At 45.6% G+C, this 19,537-nt stretch overlaps 1 protein-coding gene across 2 annotated transcripts; it reads right to left on the bottom strand.

Moving 5' to 3' along the window:
• Nucleotides 1-1,153: 1,153 nt before the first annotated feature.
• On the bottom strand, nucleotides 1,154-17,179 carry DHRS7B (dehydrogenase/reductase 7B). Of its 2 annotated transcripts, none has more exons than XM_020808725.3 (7): nucleotides 16,604-17,179; nucleotides 7,035-7,210; nucleotides 5,592-5,707; nucleotides 4,123-4,333; nucleotides 3,374-3,466; nucleotides 2,413-2,565; nucleotides 1,154-1,950 (listed from the first exon to the last, which is right to left on the bottom strand). In XM_020808725.3, the coding sequence occupies exons 1-7, from the start codon at nucleotides 16,621-16,623 to the stop codon at nucleotides 1,745-1,747; spliced, it is 975 nt and encodes a 324-aa protein (XP_020664384.3). In that variant the 5' UTR covers nucleotides 16,624-17,179; the 3' UTR covers nucleotides 1,154-1,744. The 2 variants fall into 2 exon arrangements, with proteins under 2 accessions (XP_020664384.3, XP_020664383.3); XM_020808724.3 differs by lacking the exon at nucleotides 16,604-17,179 and adding an exon at nucleotides 12,337-16,555.
• Nucleotides 17,180-19,537: the final 2,358 nt, after the last annotated feature.

The following is a 19,537-nucleotide window of genomic DNA, read 5'->3' on the forward strand; positions in this document are numbered from 1 at the left end:
GAGTCTACTTGAGTACCACTGTAGGGCTAGACATTCCTATAGTATTCAGTACAGCATTTCCCTCTATAATACCAAGGTGGAAAATGCAACAAAAGATATATTTCAGGCGTGATTAATGTTCACTTATATATACTCAGTTTTTTTAAAAAATGCACAATTCTATGTATTGTCACAAGGTACTCCCAGTGCAGGAAAGCAGATGGTAAAAGGGTGACGACAGAAGGGACTGGGTTTTTAGTTTTATACGTATTACTGACAGTACAGAGACTGTGTTCAAAATATGTTAGGAATGAATTATTGTATTGGTTATGGAAAATTCTGGTTTTGAAATAATTTTTGAAGCTGGTAGCAGAAAGCGTATGGTATATGACTGTGGAGAGTTGCCAAAATGGAATCAGCAGGGAAGGCTGATCCTGCTACCAAAGAGTGTGGTGTGTGTGCCCCCCCCCCAAACAAAGCAGAGGCGTTTAGGGCTGGTAACAACCATCAGGCAAGCTGGCATTCTTGCCTCCATAAGCACACCAAAGGATGCCCCTTTAAGTTTCAGCACTGATGAAGGAATATTGCCCCCAAATGTCAACCGTTCTTTGTAGCAATTGAGACAAAAATCAGTCCATGTGCCTGCCCATATTTATCATGTCAGACACAGCATAATGTGGTAGTCCTTAACAGTTGCTGGGCTGGCTGATCCAGAGACTGCTCTGGCCTAAAGTGTAGTAAAAGTCTTCATGGTGGAGTTAGTATGCTGCTAACCGTGTCAAGAGATTCAGGCACAAGATGCTGGAATTCTTACCTTGCCCACTAAGTCCATGAAATTGTCGCATGAAGAGACAAAACCTTTTAAAAATGTTATGGTGGGTCCTTTAATCTGTTAAGTTCTGCCTTCCCACCTCACCATAATTCTAGCACACATGATTCCTCAATTCCTGTGTCACAGAATTCTAAGTACATCCCTTTCCAGCATTTATCCTGCCATGCTTCCCCCCCCCCTCCCAGGACAAGCCCTGAAGTTAAAGAGGAGCACACGGCTCCTCGGGCTGTTCGAACAAGCACTGTGAAGTGGAGGAGGGGGTGAGAGTCACAGTGAGGAGTGACCTGAAGGGGGTCCCTGGTTTCTAATTACTGGATAAAAATGTACAAAGTGCAACAGGGCAAAGATACATAACATGAACTGCTTTAATTTCAGCTGTTTGCCTGAACCTCCCTCTAATGTAAAGATCAGAGCTTTGGAGAAGCTGCATTTGGCCATACTGGCTGAGGAATTTGGGTAGTCAAAATAATAATATAAAATGTTCTTTCTCTGGATACATGCCATCTGCAAAGGGTTCTGTTTGTTCAGGAGAAACAATGGTAGAGACAGCAGGAATCCTGTACTTTCCCCTCATTGCCAGGGCTAAATGCAGGCAATGCGAACAGCCAAGAAGCTGTTGAGAATACTAAGCTCTTACTAGCAAGCTGTTCGCTGCATCAGCCCCAACATAAGTGATTGGGAGGTGAGCTATGAGGGCAGCCGTTGTTTATTTCAATGTGCAAACTGCCCTCTGGTCAAGATCTTTTCCTCTCAAGAGATAAAATCTTTCTTCTGTCACGTTCTTCAAGATGGCATGCTGTACAAGCTTGGATTCAACTGTTCACGAAAAAAGGGATATACAAGGCACACCATGTTCATGCCTCTCATGGACCCTTGACAGCTCGGTCTTGCAGTCAGAAATTTGACAGAGGGTTGAGCAGATTCCCTGTTGGGCTAAGAATCCTTGGCTTTCGTCTCCTTTCGGGCTCTAGATGCCATCAAGGTGAAAAACAACTTGGGCCACAGCGCTCGGAGGTAGACCGCCAGGGAAGGGACAATGCCAGCCACCAGCACCTCCTCCTTCTTTTCTCCCACCGCGTTGAGAACCGCCTGAGCCACATCAGCAGCTGCCTTGCCTTTGCTGGTCGTCTTGTCCATCACTGAAATGAGGAAAAAACACATGAATGTCTCGGAACCACAAATAATAGTTGGATGTAACAGGCCATAGATAGAAAAATCTGTTTTCTTTGGAAGGTGGGTCCCAGAACACCCCAGCCTGCATGAAGTTCCAAGAAAAGTCACTTCTGATCTCCACAACAGGCAACTGACTTGCCTCTTGCCCCCAGGGTCATGATCTTGGAATAGGCTGTCTCATTTTAAAAAATTCAGCCCATAGATTTCAGGGAAGGATAGGCAGGAATCGCCTTTGCTGTTCCGCAGGGGCTGTCAAGCATCCCTGAAGCAATGAGAAACAAGCCCAAGAGAGGAATTGGCTTCTGTATGATTATTTCTGGACCTGTGTCAACAACCCGGGGAATTCTCTCTCTTCCTCCGCTCCCCCAATGGCAACTTTTCTGTCTCAGCAGAGATACTTGAATGACACGGGCAAAAGCAGTCCTCACCTCCATACTGGGATCCGTCTGCTGTGATGGCATTCAGGGACAGGTTCGTCTGAATATAGCTGGGGCTCACGACGGTCACATCAATCCCATATTGCTCCACCTCCGCTCGCAGGCAGTCAAAAAAAGCTTGGGTAGCGTGCTTGGAAGCTGCATCTAGAAAACCCAACACGGACACAATCTCGGTCACCGCTCTCTAGGTCTCTGGCCAGACACGGCCGTCTTTTCTCACACACAGTGTGCAACGCCCTTGCGGTGGTGGCTTTGCAAGCAAAGGATCATGGCAATTCAACCTTGTTCCCTTCTAACTAGAGATGGGCACGAATTTCGGTTTGGAAATTCATGCCAGTTTGTATGTGTCGCATGAACCTCTAGCGTGGCCCATCTCTATTTCTAATTCTCTGGAATCAAGGGAAGCTTAGCCTGTCCACCAAGAGGCGCTGCTGAGAAGTAGCCAAGAGGGGGCTTTGACTTTGAAGTCCTCTCCTAAGGTAAGTCGGGCTGGCTCCCGGCTTGCTGAACTTGTAGCAGGTGGCCAAAACTTATTTTGTTTGGCCTGTAGAAGAGGTGGTTAAAATTGTGGTTTTTTTAAAACAGTTTTCAACCTGTTTTAGGAAGAATGTTTTAATTATATTATTGTACATCCCTTTGGGAGCCACAGCAGGCAGAAAAGTGTAAATAAATAAAACTTTAAATAAAACACTTTAAATAAATACTGCTGTTCTAAAAGTGATTGGGTTGCTTGTGAAGTTGGCTGCAGAAGCTACACACAGTTCCTTGAAGACGTGCAAGTCTCAACTGTGCGGATGATGGGAGAAGGTGATGTCCCCGTGCTTGCCCTTAACGCTAGTAATCTGTTTAAAGCACAGGAAGGAGCTTCTTGCATGTTGGCGCTTCAGAACCAACAGCATGCAGAAACTGCTGATGCTCAAAACCTCCTAAAGCTTATGCCGGAAGGACTTACATGCAGACCGGAAAGGCAGGCCAAATTTCCCTTGAACGCTGCTAATCACAACAAGGTGTCCTTTCCTCCTCTTGATCATGGATGGCAGAAGTGCTAGAGAGAGAGAGAGAGAGAAAGGGGTGAGAGGTGAGGAGGAGGAAAATGCTATATTCAGACATTGTCCCCATGTCTACTCATGACAAATTAAAAAAACCGGATGGCAATATGTGTCAGAAATTGCTGATCCGTTAAATATTTGTCCATATTCGTGGATTCCCGAGACCCTAACAAACGTGAAGGGAAGAATATTACCCCATTTTTATTCGTCCTCCATATGAAGAGAGGGAAGGCTAGTCTTCCCTATCTTCCTACAGCTTTCCCATTCTGCCTACCCGCCCGCTGATCAGCTGGCCGACAGGCAGCCTCCCGCCCCCAAAGCCGATCCCCCACCCCCTTCCTCTCCCCACCTTAAGGGAGTCCAGGCTGCCCTTTGCAAAGATGGAAGTCATTACTAGGAGGTCTTCAGCTAAGCTCACAAGGAGCAGGGAGGTCTAAAGGGGGTGGCAGATGGACATCAGTATCCCTATTAATTGGGAAGCCCCAGTGCTTTGATCCTGCGAGAGCTGAATGTAGTATAAGATCTTTTATGTACAAGTTCTGTGCTGTATCTAGCAGATGATGAGGTGCAGCTACCAGTGAGGAGTTGTGTGCTCCAGCTGCATTCGCTAGTGTCAAAACTGAACAAAATAAGATGTATTAAAACGTTTTACCTTTGGTCAAAGCCACTGGGCCAAAGTAGTTGGTTTCCATTACTTTCCGATCCACCTCCACGGCCGTGTCCACAATGGTTCCCCGGTAACTGATCCCAGCGTTGTTGATCAAGACGTCCACATGGGCCACACACTTCAAAATCTCTTCAGCACCACGGACCACCGCTTTGATGTCTGAGAGATCAAAGATGACTGTGTGATGCTTATGGGGCTGTTAAGGCAGAAGAGGTGGAAGAACAGTCATTAGTTGTATCTGATGGTTCAGCCACAGACTTAAGCTTGCAGTCCTTGTCCCCCCCTGTACAGTAGGACTGTGGTATCTGTGCGGTACCGGTTCCAAGCCTCCCTCCCTGCAGATGTCAAAAAAAAAATCTGGAAATCGGGAACACTATACATAGTACGGTCTCTTGCTCCCTCTAATGGTAAGTTCTGGTAAATACACCATGGATATTTTTATTTAATATTTTCAGACAGTGGGTAAGTGAATCTGTGGATACAGTATACTGATTTCTGTTTTTGATCCTCTTCTGTATTTCATAAACCTTAACAGAGAGCTGTGTAGAAACTAAGAATCCTGATGTTCAGAGTTGAGGGCCCTTATATGTTTTTATATGACTCCCAGGCAATCCCCTCTTAAAGGGATTCTCAACAAGATAAAATGGGGGAACTACTCACATCCCACTCTGGGCAAGAAGGTTATGAGGATCAGGCATGCAGCAGAGAAAAAGTTGTTTTGCTTCCTCCTCCCAACAGCATGCAGGACTACACAACTCTTATGATCCCCCAGCTAATGGGGGAGACAGTCTAGCAACGTAAGAATTCCAGACTCTTCTCCAATCATGCTAGAACGCAGAGACGCAGCACAGAATTGATAGGCAGCAGATTCGGCACACGTCTCCAATGCATAATTGACTTTTGGAACACTGTTTCAGAAAGACTGATGCCAGCATAAGTGCTGGGCTAAAGCTTTAGCCTAGGGATTACAGACTGACCAGGTTGTGGCGTCTTGAGGCAATGGACATGGTTCTAAATCATTTTATACTACAATGCTGTCTGCATCCCAATGTGAGATAATAATATAATTTTAATCTTAGAATGGCAGAGCTGGAAGAGACCCTCTGGATCATTGGGTCCGGCCCTTCTCGAGGATGCCCAGTAGGGGAATCGAACTTTCAACCTCTGCCTCTGCAGCCAGAGATCAAAACCATTGAGTTCCTCCAGCTGTTCATCTTTCAAAATAGTTAAAATACATGAGCAGTAGAACGGGCTGCTGGCTTTCTGTGGCCTTAAAGATGACTAGTTTCAGGATGAGGGACTGGGTGGTCTTAGAGAAGATGCCCTCCATTGGCCCCCTCCCCACTTTTGCCCCAAAGGCCTGCCTCTCCCTCTTGACCCCAGGCAGCAGCAGCAGCAACAACATCCCCTCCTGGAAACGGCGGCGGCTGAGGGACAAGACAAGAGTGGCTTACGTTTTGGACGTGGCCAGTGGTGGTGGAGAGCTCTTCTAGAAGATCCTGCAGCCTCTCTCTGTTCCTGCCACACAGCACCAGTTTTGACCCGGCTGCATGGAAAGCTTTGGCGCATTCTTGGTGGGAAATAAGCAGGAAAGAGAAAGACAGAATGAGAACACACCCTATTGAAAGAAACCTGGTCTCTCTGTCCCTTTGTAGATAGAGCAGCATTGGTTTTTGAAGAGGATCTGCACCATTTGTGTAATGCCTAAATCCAGCTCTTTGTCCCAACTATAACAGACCGGCTGAATCAATGATCAGGCAGTGAATCGATGTTTACATAAATCCTGCTGAATCCATCGGTCTGCTGTAGCAAGGATTACCAACTGGATTCAGGCTGTGGAGTCTGTTTCGTTTATTTACGACATACACAACCTGCAAGGAGGCTAACGCTAGAATAAAAGACACACTGTAAAAGATGGAACTCAAACAAAAATGCAAATTGGTTGAAAACAGCAATAAAAGAGAAATAAAGAAATAACATCTCTTTCTGCTAGCCCTCTAAAACAGCCATTCTCAACAGAGCAGGGGGGCCAGGCCCATTTGAAGGGGGCCACAGGCTGGAAACAATTCTTCAAATACCACCCTGTAAGGTTCTTTATGCAATGGATATGGTCCTGATTCAGCCTACATTTCTTTCATACTGTGTTTATGGTTGCGACCAAAAAAAGGTTGAGAACGGCTGGTCTAAAAGCCCAAAGCGTTGTCTGAATAAAAACCATATTTGCCTGCTCGTGGAAGAAGACAGTGGGTGGGTGGGTGAGTTCAGCCTGGGAACAGCCACCAAGAAAGTCTTCTACAGTTTCTTCAAACTTGGCAGAGAAGCTTCTGAGACTTGGTTTTAATTTCCACATTAAGAAATGTTTCCTTTCCCCTGGCCAGCTTTCCATGTTTTGTAGGCAGAAAACAACTTTGTCGTCCTTACTTTCAAGGAAAGCTTTTTAAAAAGATGGGCAAGTATTTTTTCCCCCTCTATGATATACTCTGTGGTTCGCGTTTTTTCCTACCAGGACACGTTGTGTTACTCCACACCCACAGGATTGGTAGATCGCACATCAACCCCTTCTCTCTCTCTCTGGTAACCAAAGAACGCTTTGTGGGCCTTAAAGGCTGGGCTGCCGTGCTCAAGCAGGTGTGTCACCGGGAATAAATAGCACGGAGAGAAAAGAGATGGCATGAATTTAGCGTCTGTGTCTCAAGCCACGAAACGTCTAGATCCAATGGGTTATGGTTGGAAAGACAAGTCACCGAGACTGAAAGGATTACTTTGGGTCTGATCCCAAGAACAAAATGAGGATTCCCCCCACCACAAAGGGAGATAGATGAACATTTTTGCCCTGACCGCCCAGTTCCAGGGACACCATCCCTCCCCTCTGCAATGCGAGGTTTCTCTGAACCCACCTTTTCCAAGTCCAGAGGTTGCTCCCGTGATCACCACCACGGCATCCTTGATGTAGGCTTTCGCCCGCATCCGCCGGAGTAACCGGAAGAGGCCAAAGACCCCCAGGCTGCCAAAGAGCAACGGAAGAGCAACAGTAGAGGTGATATCCATAAGTTTTCCCTTATGGCCGTGCCTCCTAGATTTACAAGAAACGGACAGGGCAGGGATAGGTTAGGTGGGCAGCCGCAAATCTCCTACTTCATCGCTTTTCACATGCAACAGAACCAACCCAGTTTAGTTTTCTTGAGACATGTTATTTTGCAACGTTCCGCACCATTAATAAATGAGGGTCAAGGAGACAGCTGGCCAAATGGCCTTTCGGTCTCTTTTGCTGCCATCCCCCCACTCCTTCAATCACAAGCTCTTCAAGCAGAAAAACGATTACGGCCACAAGGAACCCAACCGTTCTATTAGGGAAGCCAATATTCAGATGCAGAGCCATGCATTAGATCAGGCGAAACCAGGATTGCTCGGGGGCACCCAGTAAACAGATTCTAACCCCACCTCATGTGCTGTCGGCGTGCCAAAAATAACAAAACGGAGTTACAGGGACAGACGGGTACACGTGACTATTGGGTGGGTCATTATCTCTGATAGATTTTGGTGCAAGGCCCCCCCTTACAAACATGCCTGGTTGTTAAGATCTTAGGTCAAGGCTCTGGAGTGAAAAGGCAGTGACTGGAGGTGGGGAACGTTGCCTTCTCTGTGCTGGCACCCAGGCTTTGGAAGGTGAAGGTTCCCCTTGACATTTAGTCCAGTCGTGTCTGACTCCAGGGGGTGGTGCTCATCCCCGTTTCCAAGCCACAGAGCCAGTGTTTGTAGAGTTTCTGTGATCACGTGGCCAGCGCAACTAGACACGGAATGCCGTTACCTTCCCACCGAGGTGGTACCTATTTATCTACTCGCATTTTTACATGCTTTTGAACTGCTAGGTTGGCAGGAGCTGGGACAAGCGACGGGAGCTCACTCCGTCGTGTGGGTTTGATCTTACGACGGCTGGTCTTCTGACCTTGCAGCACAGAGGCTTCTGCGGTTTAACCCGCAGTGCCACCATGTCCCTTGAGGCTTTGGAAGTCCTTCTTAAAACATAATTATGTGGAGTTTGCATTTGAAGACCAAGAGAAAACTCACTCTCTCTTTTTAAACTGAGGATCTGTTGTTTTCTGTGTTGTTTTAAGTTGTTCTTTGGCTAATATACCGAGCTGGCAGTTTGCTTATATTTTACTGTAAGTCAAGAGGAGAGACCTTTTTGAGCCTCAGGTCTGAATTCAGTTTCAGAGAATATCTTGGGAGGCCGCATTCATGTTTCGAGCAGCACCCAAGGCAAAAGGACAGGGCCCAAGTACCCACATATATTTCAACCTGCATTTCTTATTCCTAGCCCCCCAAGCATGGAGAAAAATGCAGCAATGTTTTAGAAGGAGAGGGAAGCTCCATATAACAGCCAAGAAATGCCACTGACTCTGCAAGGTGTGTAAATCAGTCAATGCTTCCTTGTGCAAGTAGGCTTATTTTGCCCTGGATCCCACTTACACAAGAGGAGCGGAGAGAACTCTTGCTCCTGTAAGCCATCATCTTGATCCTCCCTGGCTTCTGAAATTTCAGAATGCCTTGCTCAAACATGTTCAGGTCTACAGGCTTGTGTATGTGTGTGCTTGTTTAGAGAGGGTGTAGGTATGGAGAGAAAAGAAGTGAAGGTTCCCAAAGCGTCGAATTGCCTGCCTCCAAGGGTGCAAGTCAGCACCTGTGTTATGATCACAGCTCTGGGGGAGATGACGAAGAGCATGGTACACTGAGCTATCGGTCTAACCTGCTGTATCATGCTCCTATCTTGCAGAAACCAAGACTCCGCGGTGCGGCTTTTGCTTTGCACACGCTGACGTGTCAGAAAATCTCCACTCCAGGAGATTTTGCTCGGTCTGAGATCCTGGAGAAGGTGAGCTGGTTCGAAAAGAATAGGCCTCACTCCCTGACCAAGCCAGTGTAAGGGCCACAGGACAATGGCCGGTACGGAGTCACACAACGCAGCCCGTGGGATGGCCCTGCTTGAGTTCCCGGTGGTGTCACTGACCAGCCACAAAGTCCACACACACTTCGAGAGCTCTCCGCCACCACTTCTACAGCAACCTCAAGCTTCGGGTTTGTTCTAAGTGTTGACATCTAAAAGGATGGTGCATCCTCATGATCTCCTTCTCCCAGATCATCAGGACGCAAGGTTATTTTGGTGTATAAAGGTTCGCCAGAGGGTGGGGCCTCTTATCACAAATGTGTATCCAGAGGGGCAACTGAGGTCAAAGGCCACAGTTGCTCGTCCCTGGCCTACCATCTTCCGAATAGCCGACACTGAAACAGCAGGCACAGGTCCCACATAGGACAGCTGCTCTTTGAAAAACAGCAGAATCACCCAAGCGCTACAGGAAACAAAAGGAGGAAAAAGCCTCTAAGGGCTAACTATACATCACATGAGGTGTGCTTGGAGGCTCTACATAAAAGCCAAATGATCATGTCAGGAGGGTCGCCAACTAACTTGGGGGGGGGGCTGAAGAAAACCGGGATGGGGATGGCAACTGAAAGCCTGGGGAGGTCACCTGCTGCTCCAGCATTCCCTGTGGCCCCTCCCCACCATAAGAGGGAAGGAACCTAACCACTTGGCTTGCTTGCTGGTTCCTTTTTCAGCATCTTAGAACTGCAGAGCTGGGAGGGATATTATGGATCCTGGGAGTTCAGTGGGGGGATCAAACTCTCCGCCTCTGGCTCCGCAGTCAGCCAGAGACCTAAACCATTCAGCTGTCCAGCAGGTCTTGGCTCAACAGACTTAATCTGTGTTGGCTGGGATTGTCTTTGGCAGAGGAATATTATCCTCTTCCATTCCTTGCACAAAAACACGTTGGGGGCCACTCTGATGACCCTTTGGACATGCCATTTCCCCCTCTCTTACTCCTCCCACTCTGCCTCTTGTTCTGACACTATAAAGTCCCCGAGTTTGCTATTAAGGGAGCAGAGGTCAAGACAGAACAATCCCAAAATCAGATTTAACTGTGAATAGTAAACTCCGTTTCACCCGAATATCAACTTGTGCGTATTTAAGGGTATCGCAAATATGAGACAAACTCCGATCAAAGCAGAGGCCAGCCACATATGACAGGTAAGACGGGGTGGGGAATGGAGAGAGCGGCAAACCACCTTGAGAACAGCCGTGTGCTGGTGAGACAAGTCTCTGGATCCACGGTCAGAGAGAGCACCTTACCATACTCTGGGACACTTGACTCTGGAGAAAGGTTTGGCCCACCTATACATGGTGCCAGGTTAAGGAATTCCATTCCGCCGGTTTAGACACTTACGTTCTCTATGGGGAGAGCGGTCAATCAGCAACAGAAACTCAGAACACAGGAGGAAAACCTTAAACGTTGTTTGTTGCAGGCCGTGGGACTTTTCTGATACCGCCATGCATAAAACAAACTACTTCCATTTCACACCGTGTTGAACACTGAATTACTCAGACGGCTTGGCAAATGAACCATGCTCAGTTTTTTTGCATTTCTGGTTTATGCGAGGAAATCAAATCAGTTGCTTGCAACAGCGGAGAGCAAACGAGAAAATAGGGTTTGATTGATTAATTACCAGGCACCAAGGAAAGGCCAAGTATTGGTACCTTCCAAAATGAAGCACTTTTAAAGCCCATTGATTTCGAGAACATGTTCCGCATTCCCAAGACGCCAGGGGCCTCTAAATGCTTTTATCTTTCAGGCCCTGGTACCGATGTCCTTCAGCCCTGGCCAGAGGAACCTCTGCCCCTCCCATTATAATTGCACTTCAGTTCCCATCAACCTCTGACTGATGGTAAGGGATGATGGGATTGGCAGCTCATCAAAAAGGATTTCAACACAGCAAAAAAAGTGGTTCAAAGAGAAGGGAGACCAAGGCACAAATTCTGGCTACGTACTTGCAAACAGTGAAAAGCATACTGAAAGTCAAGGTGACAGGAGCCCCGTGTCTCGGAAGAGTGGGTCTCTTACAGCAGCTTGCTCTGGGTACCTTCACGCTAGCGAGGAGCCTGGGGTTTCATCATTTGCAATATGGAGATTGTCCATACTGGCCTATCTGATAAAAACCATTGTAACAGTTCTAGAGCAATGGGTCCCAAGATTGGGTCCCAAGATGTTCTTGGACTGAACCTCCCAGAAGTCTTCACCACTGACGGTTCTGCTCAGGATCTCCGGGAGTTGCAGTTCAAAAACACCTGGGGACCCAAGATTAGAAAGCACTGCAAGAGAACGCGAGTGTTCAGAGCTTATCCAGTAAAAATGTACAGGATGCGCGATAGCTATATATTATGATTAATGCCTAGATACAGACCTAGGACAGAACTCTGTCCCACAGTGAGATATTGGTGTTCACTCTTGCAATGGAGGTGGCATCAACTCATGACTTAGGCTCCTAAGCACTGGACCAGTGACACTGACACAAGCCTTTGCTGTGTGTTTTAAAGTTGCCCAAGCCCTAAATTATTTGTATGTGGTGGTGAGAGAGCAGAGAAAATGATTGTCATTCAACGCCCTCAAAACTGCCTCTTTGCTTACATGGTGGTTTGGGAGCAGCACAGAACACAGATTTGAATGGGCAAGATACTATATCTTACCACTGCACTTGTCTTCCTGACATTTTAAACTGGCTAATTACGTGGCTGAATATGGCCGGGACTATTCATGGAACACACCTCCGTCTTGCTTTACATGCATCTAAGTCAGCTCATGTCCGCACGTGTGAATTGTATGCCTTTTCTTCCTAAGGTACTGAGATAGAGGTATAAGGCTAAAGGCAATTCCTTTTACAAAAGGAACAGTAACAGTTAATAAATAAATGAAAAGGGGGGGGGCAACACTTATTCTGCTAATTCCAACCTGTTTACGCTGATCTTCTAAGGTAGTGAAGCTGAACGGAATGCACTGAATTTATATCTAAAGCAGCCCCAGCTACAATCAGATGTTCAAGGTTTATGCCCCTCTGTTCTCCATTTTGGAACAATCAGATATAGTATTGTTGATACTGAGACATCCAAAAGCAATCGTATTTTTTTAAGAAAAATGGAAGCAGAGAGAGGCAGATATCGGAGAGTTTAGAGGCACCATCAGAAAAAAAAGAGAAAGAAATACCAGAAGCCCAAACCCACTCGCCTTTCTCCATTTGTGTAAAAATAGCGCAAGGCCTTGTCAGGTCACCACCACCCCACTCCCGCAGCGTGAAGCTTGTGCAAGATCATACCTTTCTGAAAAGAACTCCCTTTGCCGCAGCATGTGGCACGCTGGTGTCAGTCTCCGATGGGTAGACCGAGGGGCTGGGCCATTTGAAGCGGGAGACAACCAGCTGCTAAGCTGCCACGTTCAGTCCGACAGCGGCACAAGCAGGGAAGGCTGGCCTCCAAGCCTTGGGAACACTCTGTAGCATTCCAACAGAATGAGGGGAGAACTGGGAGGGGGAATCCCGAGGCCTGCCTTTCTGCCTGTGTGCCCCTCTGCCTAGGCTGTGCCTGTCCAAGGCAGAACTGTGCTGGGATGAAGGAAATGCCATTAGCTGAAAGCCCAGAAGCAGAGTGGGTTGCTAGCAGGTGAGCGCTGGCCACTTGTTCTTACGCCACGTGTACCTCCTGTCCTGCCCCAGCTGCAGCGAACAGATAAAACAGTCCCGGAACAAGTTGGGCTGTTTGTCCATCTGTTCCCAGGACTGTTTACTCATTCAGCAGCTCTTGTTCACAGCGTCTTCCTGCATGGACCCCCTGAGATCCTCTTTACCCAGAGACAGGGTGGATTTGATTTAAATCACGATTTAAATCACTAGTCAGTAATACTTGATTTAATCATGATTTTTTTAAATGTAAAGGCTCATTCTGGCTGGTAGTTTATAATCTTTAACATTCTCAACCAGATGAAGATTTCATACTTAGATTAATAACTTGTCAGATGAGGAAATCAGCTACATCAGAGCAGATTTTAGTTTAATAGGTTTATCACACATATTTGGAGAACTACTTAAATTGTTTTATTTAGCTAAAACAATAACATTATATAGCATACACATTCTTGTATTTGCTTAAACATCATTGTGTTCACTGTTCGTACATAATTTGTAGAACAGCAATGGGAATACAGTCTTTTCCTGAATTGGTTGATTTTATAGCATTTTTGCTGTGAAAAAGTGCATGTTCTCTCAGCTTGGATAACTTGGATTCATGGAATTGATTTACCATGGAATTGAATTAATTTACCAAAAATGTGAACACTGCATGAATATACCACTTCATGCTACATAACTAAAATCTATTTTATGCTGAATAACCTTTGAACTATAATGTATCTTAAATAGGTTTTTTCTCTAAAAGTATTTGACTAAAATAAATCTGATTTAAATTTTTAAAATCCAATTTACATTTTTAAAATCCAGTTTCTTCAATTTTTTTTTAAATCACTGATTTTAAACCACCCTGCCCAGAGATGCCAGGTGCTCAGCTCTACCTGTGCTCTACCGCTGTAACCTGAGTCCTCTTGCTGAATACAACAACATTTTCGTAAAGGTACAGTACTAACAAATCTCAATTCCACAAACCCTTTTTACAAGCTTGCCTGTCTGTGCATCCAAATTTAGCTTTGCATGACCCGTAGCAGAAACCCCCCCCCCTCGATGAACAGGAGTCCTTTTCGAAGGCTTTTGAGGCAGTTCTTATTACTCGTTGGCCATCAGGTAAACATTTATTTACAGGCACATGATATACAAACTAAACCACATACTCAATCTCGGGGTGAACTTGGATTGCACTGCATAAGAACATAGCACTTTTTCTTAGAAAAAAAATCCTTCCCATCGTCTTTGACATCACTACACATTGCTCAGTTCCCGTTTGTGGCCATCACTGGCAGAACTCCCATTAATCTGTGCAGAGTTGGACTGTACTAATAGGTGCTTAAAGCTTCAAAACTGCTGCAGCTACCATCTTCCAGATGGACGTTCTGCTCTTGCTCGGTAGGCTAAATTTAGCTCTACGCTTGACCTGTTGGTCAGGTTCTGTTCTGACGCCTGTCCCTCCATCCTTCCCTGCAAAGACCTGTGGTTGGAGTGGAAGAAGCCACTCAAGGCAAACAACATGGTACTGGAATTAGAACCACAGAGCTGCAGCTACAGCATCCTGGTAGACTTAATTAGCCCAACCCTGACCAATACAGGAAATTTAGAACTACAGCACATCCAACATTTGCCCAGCCTCTGCCTGAGGCTCCCCACTGAAGGAGAGCCTAATCAAAATCTCTGGTTCAACCATACAGCTGGTCGTATCATCAAGGCATATCTCCTAATGCTCTTTCTAAACCTACCCCACTGTAATTTAAAGTCATGAGACCTAGATTTTTCAGCATGCAAAGAACAAAATCGTTGTCCCCTTGCAAGCAAGAACCTTCAGGTATATCAGGAGAGTTAAAATGTCCGTCCTATTTTCTCCAGGCTGAACACTCTCAGTTACTCTGCTACAGAGAAGTCCTTGCACATTCTTTCTTAACTACAGTATTCCTCTCTTAACTAACTGAATTTTTGTGACAGTGACAGGTAAGCCACCTGCTCATCTTCCATGCTGCTAGTTCTCCACAGTAATACATTTGGAGAAAGTGTTCTTGACTAACTCTTCATCCTCCATTGTCTGAGCTTAAATGGCCAATAAAACCCATCGTTTATTTCCCAAACACCCTTTCAAGCACCTGCAGAACTGTGCCACTTTTCACCAACATGTTATATAACATGCGTTACGCAGCGGATGATTCAGTGTGTCAAGACATAACAAGCACCTACTTGTAAAACAGGAAAAACAGACAATGGATAAACCTTCAGAGAATTCCCAAACTGGATCATTCATAAACTCATTTCCCCCCCATAGATGTCTAACCCACGCCTTCAGGAGACGTAACATCCCAATTAAAGCAATGTAAAAACAAGTTTGAGGCCGCATAGCCGGTTTCATTAAATAAGCATAACCTATATGACTTGGCATCCAATTTCAGAATCAAGAGATATTTATGTAGAAAAGGGTTCTTTAACTTTATAGTCCTATACATGTTACAGTTTGGGAGCCAGCTCTGTTGAACCTCAAGAGATTTCTGGTCAACATAGTTAAGAGCAGGCTAAAAAATGATGAGAGGAAGCATATTTTCTAGAAATTTAAAGCCTACTAAGTTGAGTAGGGCAGTGGTGGGGGAACCTGGTACCTTCCAGGATATCTTTGAATAAACATGATTACAATAGAACCAGGAAAATCCTCTATTATTAACAATAAACCTAATTTTGTGTCTGTGCATCTCTGTGTATGTACAACTACTAGACCGTTGCAATCGCATACCCATTTACATGGAACTAAACCCCACCGAAAAGTCTGACTTCAGAGCTGAAAGGTCTAGAACGACACCGTCACAGTGGGAAAGAATCATTGGAAAACAGGCCAGTGGCTGCTGGAATAGCTCATATATAACACGGGCAGGTGATATGGAAACCACACCTCTTCCCCAGAAATCATCCTCCCCAACTTCTCCTTAAATAGGGTCACAGCCCCCTCCCCACAAAGATCCCAGGCATTTCCTGTCCCCAGACATTTTTTACCAACTCCTTGCCCTTCTATATTTGGTAAAAGGCTGTCTTTTCCCCCCCACTCTGTGTTACAGGCTGGGATGGTGAGCTGACTAGCCACTTCCTGGGTATCAACCTATAATCAGGGCACCCAGAACCCACAGGAACCTCCTCACCCAACTAACTTCACCTTATATAACCTGCTTTCCCTTTTCCATTCATTTTTATCCTACTCTTCCCAACTGCTGGCTGAGGTGTCTGAAATCATACCCCCCATCCCTCCAACAACCCTTTTGCAGACCACTTCTGTATCCACCTCAGAAAGCTCACTAAGGCCCCAAGCAACGGCCACGAACCTTTGGGACTCTAATACAAAGTCATATAATAATTTTCTGAACACAAAAACTTGGGCCACAGCCTGAGAAGGAAGGCAAGGCATTGTAAGCCCCCCCTTCTGTTGTATACCTGATTTTTTAAAAGCAATCTAAGAAGGGTGTCGCCTGCTCCTGCATTTGCATTCCTCTAGAAAGCTTATTTATCCACGTCCTTAATTTATTCACACCCCACCTTTGCTCCCATTGAGGAACACAAGCATTTGACAATTTTGGGGAGTGAGTGAGAAATAAGGGGGAATACAGGTATAACTAGTTCAGGGCAGCTGTCTGGGCTGCTTCTCTGCTGCTGCTGCTGCCTTATTTCGTACAACAACCCGACGAGGCAGGGTAGATAAGGGGGGAATCTGAACCCCAGACCCAAGGACTGGCTCTAACCACTAGACCTCCACTGCCCCTGAACTCCCGGGGCCAGCCTTTGCCCTCCCTCCCTCTTTTTCCCTGGCCCAGCGGGCGTGACAGAACCGAGGCACGGACCCCTACTCGACCCTTCCCCGCCCCCACCCCCGCCATGCCGCCCCACACAGCCCAAGAACTACCTGGCAACCACGGTCACCATGACCACGCACCCGGAAGCGAGGGCACCGTTTCCTTTTTTCTCTCTCTTTCCTATCGCCCCCTCCCCGCTGGTCCAATCAAATCAGACCTTTTCCCTCTTAGGCGGAGCTATTAGGGAAGCGGCCAATAGGAAGCAAGCGCCGGCCGAAGGAACGAAGAAGCAACGGACCAATGGAGGATCGGTCCGCCAATATTTAGCTTCCCCCCCACCCCCGAAAATCTAGGTTTTTGGTATAAAGTTCCGCCTTTACAACAGTTCAGTTAGTTAAAGCAGGAGCCCAAACACAAGATAATCATGCATTCTTTCTATCTATCGATGATGCGGGAAACATTCAGTAGAGGGGTCCCTGGGTTTATAAAATCCTTAAATGGTTTTCCTCCCTGGATGGGACCAGATTAACACTGAGCTATTTTAATCCCTAGAATAACATTCGGATACTGGATATAATCTCAAATATTCAATACAAATGTAAGGGTAGGCGATACCTTTATTAAACCACTAACAAAAAATCAAGCAGATAGCTAGTTTTCACAGCTTCACGTTTGTTATCAGCCCCATCTCATGGGGAGGATGCAGTCATCAGCACAATTATCTTTACCTGGTGATTTATGGCTTTCTACTTTCTCCATGGGCTTCAAGGCGATATGAATTTCAACATATTTCATCCTACTAAACCAGCATCATCCGGAGAACTTCATAGCTGTAGCAGGAATTTAAACCTGGACTTTAAAGTCGTCAGAAGCTTTCGTCAAGCTAGTAAAAACAAAAAAAGAAGGAAGGAGGATGAAGAAAAAGCATAGGTGGAGCAAGGAGAGAAATGTCTCAGGTCTGCCACTTGCCAGACTTCTAGAATAGTCTGCGGGTAGCCCATCCTTGACGCAAAGGTTTTACATATACAGTAGAAACATGGTAGTCATGCAATTTTAGCCTCTATAGGAAAAAGTTGTTTTAGAAAGTTGCAGCAACGAAGATAGCCATGTCCGTTTGTTTTAGCATTTATAAGAAGAAAAAACTCAAAAAATTGGCAACTGCAGGCATGATTCACTTCACTCTTGTTTATTCTCAGATGCTCTTTTTTGGGCTATCTTCTCTTGGGTTTCAGCTTCACCTGCTCTCCCCCCCCCCTCAGCATTTAGATATATGATGCTTTTCTGCGGCATCACAGCTGTGGAGTCTGACCCTGCCCTGCCCTCCTCTGCTGACAACAGTTACTGTTGTGGATCACATTGCAATTTGGATTCTGTGATCGCACCACACACCAGTCATTGTATTTTGTTGTTCATTTGCACTGTGTGTAGAAACACCACCTTCTTACAAGCTTACTATCTGCCAGCGATGGCCATCGTGACCTCAGATCTGGAAGTGACACATTGCCCCTGCCTGCTACAAATGTTTTGAGAGAGCAGAGTAAACATGCTCCTGGATAAGAATGCCTAGGATTGTAGGGATAACACCTGAACCTTTGAAAGTAATGCAGTAGATGTTTCATGGTGCTTGTAAGTTACGTCAGTTGTGGCAACAAGGCTGACGAGCCAGTCAGAGGACCGGTTATCCTATTAATCAAAACGAATTGACTACCATGCAGAATAAAAGCTCTCTCACCTGAGCCTCTCTGTCAGAGGCTAGGACTGCATGCAACATCCATCCTGTCTTTTTCTCAGCAAACCTCCGGTGTTATGTGGGATGTGATGACTAGTGAACCATCACCAGTACCTAAGAGTCAGCTGGCAGTCCAGTCCACTCCAGTAGAAATGGAAAGGATGCTTTATTTATTTATTTATTTATTTATTTATTTATTTATTTATTTATTTATTTATTTATTTATTTATTTATTCATTCATTCATTCATTCATTCATTCATTCATTCATTCATTCATTCATTCATTCATTCATTCATTCATTCATTCATTTCTTCTTCTTCTTCTTCTTCTTCTTCTTCTTCTTCTTCTTCTTCTTCTTCTTCTTCTTCTTCTTCTTCTTCCTTGGGCAGCAACCATTGCCGGAAGAAGGGTGAGCAACCTTTCCCCCTTGGCTGCTCACTGTGATCCCATCCAAGGCTGCAACAACCCCATTCATTTTCTTTGCTTCTCAGATGATTTTGCCAGTTGCAATCTGAAACAGATGTGAGATCCATCTGTGCAGGACTGACTCTCTCCCTCCCCACCCCCTGCATATACATCTGTCTGTTATGAGGCTCCTGCCCCCCAATTTGACACCAGGTGTGGCCCTACGGGGCCAAAACTTTGTGCATTCCAGCACTTCAGCTTCCAACTCTATTAGTCTTAAAATCTGACATTTTAAAGGAATTCATGGTTTTGGTTACCGTTCTGCAGCCAGGCAGCCGTTGTAATTGCTCAGCAATTGGGTAGTAGGACATAAAATACAGGCAAATGGCTCTCTGTTCCCATCTAGTGGCCGGTTTTTATATTTCACTCTGGAAATATATACCGTATACCGTACTGTAATAATCAAATACAAATCTCTTGCCACTAAAGATTGGCAAAAGAATGGCATAAAAGGAAAAAAAATCCTCTAGGAATTCTAAAATTCTAGCGTTCATCAATTATAAAATTCCTAAATTACTTGCAACTGGCTGTTTCCAAGCTCTAATTATAAGTTAGTCAATCTAAGCTCTTGAACAAATCTATGCCAGTAGAGAAAACAGGAGGGTTTGGAGTAAACCAGCCTGCACATTTTTGGGAGTGTCTGTCCGGCAAAGCCCAGAGGAGAAGAGAGGAAGGAGGATTGTTTTGTTATTGTTTCTTCTTTTCCTTTAAAAGTAAAGAAGGACACTTGAGGTACTCTGTGGTCGATCCCTGCATGTGGATGCAAGGATCGTCCAAATAACACATTGCACCTCAAAGTGACCTTCTTCCGCACAATGTAGACCAGACTGGGATAACTGGCCTCTTTA

Source organism: Pogona vitticeps, chromosome 13 (assembly GCF_051106095.1).
Source record: "Pogona vitticeps strain Pit_001003342236 chromosome 13, PviZW2.1, whole genome shotgun sequence".
In the NCBI taxonomy this organism is placed as follows: domain Eukaryota; kingdom Metazoa; phylum Chordata; class Lepidosauria; order Squamata; family Agamidae; genus Pogona; species Pogona vitticeps.

What these genes read in the sequence shown, in the direction of transcription:
- DHRS7B (XM_020808724.3), bottom strand. Translation starts at nt 12,368, where the DNA reads ATGCTGCGGCAAAGGGAGTTCTTTTCAGAAAG. An exon ending in AGGGAGTTCTTTTCAGAAAG is followed by an intron (nt 7,211 to 12,336) that starts GTATGATCTTGC and finishes TTGTAAATCTAG; the next exon opens with GAGGCACGGCCATAAGGGAA. An exon ending in AGACGGATCCCAGTATGGAG is followed by an intron (nt 1,951 to 2,412) that starts GTGAGGACTGCT and finishes TCCTCATTTCAG; the next exon opens with TGATGGACAAGACGACCAGC.